At 35.5% G+C, this 4,046-nt stretch overlaps 1 protein-coding gene across 1 annotated transcript; it reads right to left on the bottom strand.

The window, feature by feature from the left end:
• Window positions 1-1,340: 1,340 nt before the first annotated feature.
• LOC140855395 (uncharacterized) lies at window positions 1,341-2,396 on the bottom strand. The gene is made up of 3 exons (XM_073251281.1): window positions 1,964-2,396; window positions 1,692-1,774; window positions 1,341-1,472 (listed from the first exon to the last, which is right to left on the bottom strand). Exons 1-3 carry the CDS (start codon window positions 2,394-2,396, stop codon window positions 1,341-1,343), a joined length of 648 nt encoding a protein of 215 aa, XP_073107382.1.
• Between the last annotated feature and the right edge of the window lie 1,650 nt (window positions 2,397-4,046).

The following is a 4,046-nucleotide window of genomic DNA, read 5'->3' as shown; positions in this document are numbered from 1 at the left end:
TTTGTCGGAATTGAAATTTGAACTAGTGTCTTTCCTGGCATGCCATCGTTTAATGGAAAGGGCCAAAGTTCTTAAGACAGTCTCGATACGAGTATACCATTGGTCACACACCACTTTGGCCCTTCTTTTACCACCATGCTCTTATGCCACATAGAATCACCACATAATGATATTAGCCATTGTTAGTTTTACATCTTATCTTCATTTGTCGAAGAAATGGAGGAGATAAAAAGAGATGGAGAGGGAGGAAATAATTTAAAATTCAAAAAGCTCCACATATGAAAGTTCATAAAGAAGTTCGTCGGCATTGAAATTTGAACTAGTGTCTTCATGGCATGCCACCGTTTAATGGAAAGGGCTAGTTTAATAGAAAAGGCCAAAGTTCTTAAGAGAGTCCCGATACGAGCATACCATTGGTCACACACCACTTTGGCCCTTCTTTTATCACCATTCTCTTATGCCACATAGAATCACCACACAATGATATTAGCTATTGTTAGTTTTGCATATTATCTTCATTCATCAAAGAGATAGAGAAGCAGATAAAAAGAGATGGAGAGGGAGGAGGGTCATGAAGGGGGGGAGAGAGAAAGTAATATAGACAAATTGATAAAAGCCAAGAAGAGAGGAGGAAGAAGAAGAAGAAGAAGATAGGGATTTTATTAATCTTATTTTTTTGTATGTATAGTTGGTTCTATTGTTTATCCCAAAAGAAGTCCACACTGAATAGGCTTAACAGACTTCACAACTTTACCAACTCAGCTTAACAGATTTCACAACTTTGCCAACTCAGCATGACCATTGCAACATTAAAACTCTTAACGTATCAATTCTTCCCCCCTAAGAACAACCTTGTCTCCAAGGTTGAAATTTAGAAATCTGTGCTGAAACTCTTCAGCATACTCCCAAGTACCATCCGTAGGAGAATAATTTTTTCTATGAATAAAAAGTTGAGTAGCTGGTCGATCTTGTTGTTTCACCAACTTTCTGTCACGTATAGCTAAAGACTTAAAAGTATAGTTAGAATTACAAAGGATGGCAGGCAATGTGCTTGAATTGTTTAGATTGCCAACAAATTTTCTCAATTGGGATATATGGAATGTGGGATGAATCAAAAAATCTGCAGGGAGTGTCAGTCTATATGCCACTGTGCCAATCTTATTAATGATCTGATAAGGCCTAAAATATTTAGGAGATAGTTTTTGTACCAATCTAAAAACTGCAGATTTTTGTTTGTAAGGTTGCAGCTTAATGTACATCCAATCACCAATTATAAATTGCTTCTCAGATCTATGTCTATCCGCTTGTCACTTCATCCTATTCTGAGACTTCAATAATTGCTACTTTAACACCTTAATCATATCTTCTTTATTCTGCAACTGTTGATCAACAGCAGTGATGGCAGTGTCCCTAGGAAAATAAGAAATATGAATAGGAGGAGGATAACCATAAAGAACTTCAAAAGGTGAAATCTGAATAGTGGAATGAAAATTTTTGTACCAATATCCAGCTAACGATAACCATTTGCTCTAGTTATGAGGCCTCTCTAGAGTCATGCACATAAGGTAGCTTTCTAAACATCTATTAACCACCTCTATTTGGCCATCAGTCCGAGGATGATATGAAATGGATAGATGCATATCAACTCTTTGCAACCTAAATAGCTCATGCCAAAACTTGCTAGTGAATACAGCATCTCTATCACTTATAATGGTTTGAGGGTTGCCATGGAGCTTGTAGACGTTATCCACAAAGACTTGTGCAATAGTAGAAGCTGAATATGGATGAGAAAGAGCAATAAAATGAGCATACTTACTTAATCTGTCCACCACTACCATAATAACTTTTTTTCCATTGGATTTAGGTAACCCTTATATAAAATCCATAGAAACATCAGTAAAGACTCCTTCTGGTATAGATAAGGGCTGTAAGAGATCGGGTATTGCTATATTCTCAGATTTACAAGTCTGACAAACTGGACATTCTTTGATGTAATTTCTGACTGTCTTCGTCATCTCTTTCCAATATAATATAGCAGCAATCTTTTTGATAGTAGCAGACATACCAGAATGGCCTCCTATACTACTATTATGGAATAAATCCACAATCTTTGTCCTCAAGCCTTCATCCTTTCCCACAACCAGCTTACCATTCTTTCTCAGCAACCCATTATCCCATGTGAACTTGTGGTTAGATATAGAATTTTGCTGTAATTGAGAGATCAATTGCTGTAAATCTTTATCTGAAGTCCAACTCCTTTTAATGTCTTCTAATAAATCTGTAGAAATGCTTGAAATGGCCAGACAAAGCAACTCAAAATCAGGTAACCTTGATAAAGCATCTGCAAATGTATTTTCTTTTTCCTTCTTATAACATATATCATAGTCATACCCCATCAACTTAGCTAACCATTTAAATTGACAAGGAAAATTAGCTTTTTGCTCCAAAAGGTACTTCAAACTTTGATGATCTATTCTGATCACAAAATGCCTTTCTCTCAAGTAGTGCTCTCAATTTTTTATTGCATACAAAATTGCTGGCATCTTTCATATGCTGAAAGGTACTGATGTTTGGTTGATAAAACTTTACTAATATAAGCAATGGGATGACCTTATTACATAAGAACAGCTCCAATGCCAATCCCTGATGCATCAGTCACTATAATAAAATCTTTGAAAAAATCAGAAAGTGCAAGTACTGGAGCTAAGGTCCTTGCCTACTTCAAGACTTCAAAAGAGGTAGTAGCTTCTGCATTCTATTCAAAAGAATTTTTTTTAAGCAAATCAGTTAAAGGCTTGCAAATTTTTCCATAGTCCTTGACAAATCTTCTATAATAGCCCGTGAGGCCTAAAAATCCCCTCAACTACTTAATTGTTTTAGGGATGGGCCATTGCTGCACTGCTTGTAATTTTTTAGGATCAATAGCTATGCCTTTAGCTGAAATAAAATATCCAAGATATTCTATCTCAGATCCTCCAAAAATACACTTACTCTTTTTGGCCACCAATGAGTGCTTCCTTAACAACTGTAAAGTTATGGATAAGTGCTCTACATATTGTTCAACACTCTTACTATATACCAATATATCATCAAAAAATATCAAAATAAACTTCTTAAGATAAGGTCTGAATATATCATTCATCAAACTCTGAAAAGTACATGGTGTATTTGTCAATCCAAATAGCATGACTACAAATTCGTAATGGCCATTATGTGTTTTGAAGATTGTTTTGTATATATCAGGTGGACACATACGAACTTGGTGGTACCCAGACCTAAGATCAATTTTAGAATAAATCTTGGAGCCATACAATTCATCTAAAAGTTTCTCAATAATAAGAATTGAAAACTTATCTTTGATGGTGATGCTGTTGAGGCCTCTATAGTCAATACACATTCTCTATGTGTTGTCCTTTTTCTTAACCAGCACTACAGGAGAGGCAAAGGGACTATTGCTAGGTTGAATAACTCCAAATTTAAATAATTCTTTTACCATTTCCTCAATTATATTCTTTTGCAAAGAAGCATATCTGTATAGCCTCATGTTTACTGGTTGTGCCCTCTCTTTAAGTGAAATTCTATGGTCTTGCTTTTTATGAGGAGATAATCCCCTAGATTCTTGAAAAATATTAGCGATGGTAAGATACTCTCTAATGCTAGATCCAAGACTTCATTGTTGGTAGAAATAACTGCTTGAGATCTCAATTCTGTTGTAGCAACCATTGGCATACTGCACAACTGTACTCCTATAACTTGAGAAGTTTTTTGCAGTAATTTGCCGAATCATTCTTGCCCAATACTTTTTACAGTAGTTGTAAGATTTTCATGAAGTACACACTCCTTTTCATTCATCCTATACTTCATTTGCAGCTATTAAAAATTTCAGAGAATATCTCCTCATGTTGTAAGCCATTGTATACCCAAGACCATGTCATAGTTATCCTTTTGTTTGAGATTCTTCAAATTAGCCATTGGGTCATCATATGATTATTCTCCAAATCTTGTTTCCAAAGCCCGTACATAATCCTTCCATCTCACATTCTCCT

The sequence above is a fragment of the Elaeis guineensis genome, chromosome 2, assembly GCF_000442705.2.
Source record: "Elaeis guineensis isolate ETL-2024a chromosome 2, EG11, whole genome shotgun sequence".
NCBI lineage: Eukaryota > Viridiplantae > Streptophyta > Magnoliopsida > Arecales > Arecaceae > Elaeis > Elaeis guineensis.
Note: the sequence above shows the minus strand (reverse complement) of the source record. Positions and strands in the feature narration are given on the sequence as shown.

Excerpts from the sequence above, each read along its gene's own strand:
- LOC140855395 (XM_073251281.1), bottom strand. The coding sequence starts at position 2,396 with ATGGGGTATGACTATGATATATGTTATAAGAAGGAAAAAGAAAATACA. Across the intron at positions 1,775-1,963 it reads ATGTCCAGTTTGTCAGACTT|CTTCTACTATTGCACAAGTC; the intron begins GTAAATCTGAGA and ends ATCCATATTCAG. Across the intron at positions 1,473-1,691 it reads TTATAAGTGATAGAGATGCT|ATTTCACCTTTTGAAGTTCT; the intron begins GTATTCACTAGC and ends TCCACTATTCAG.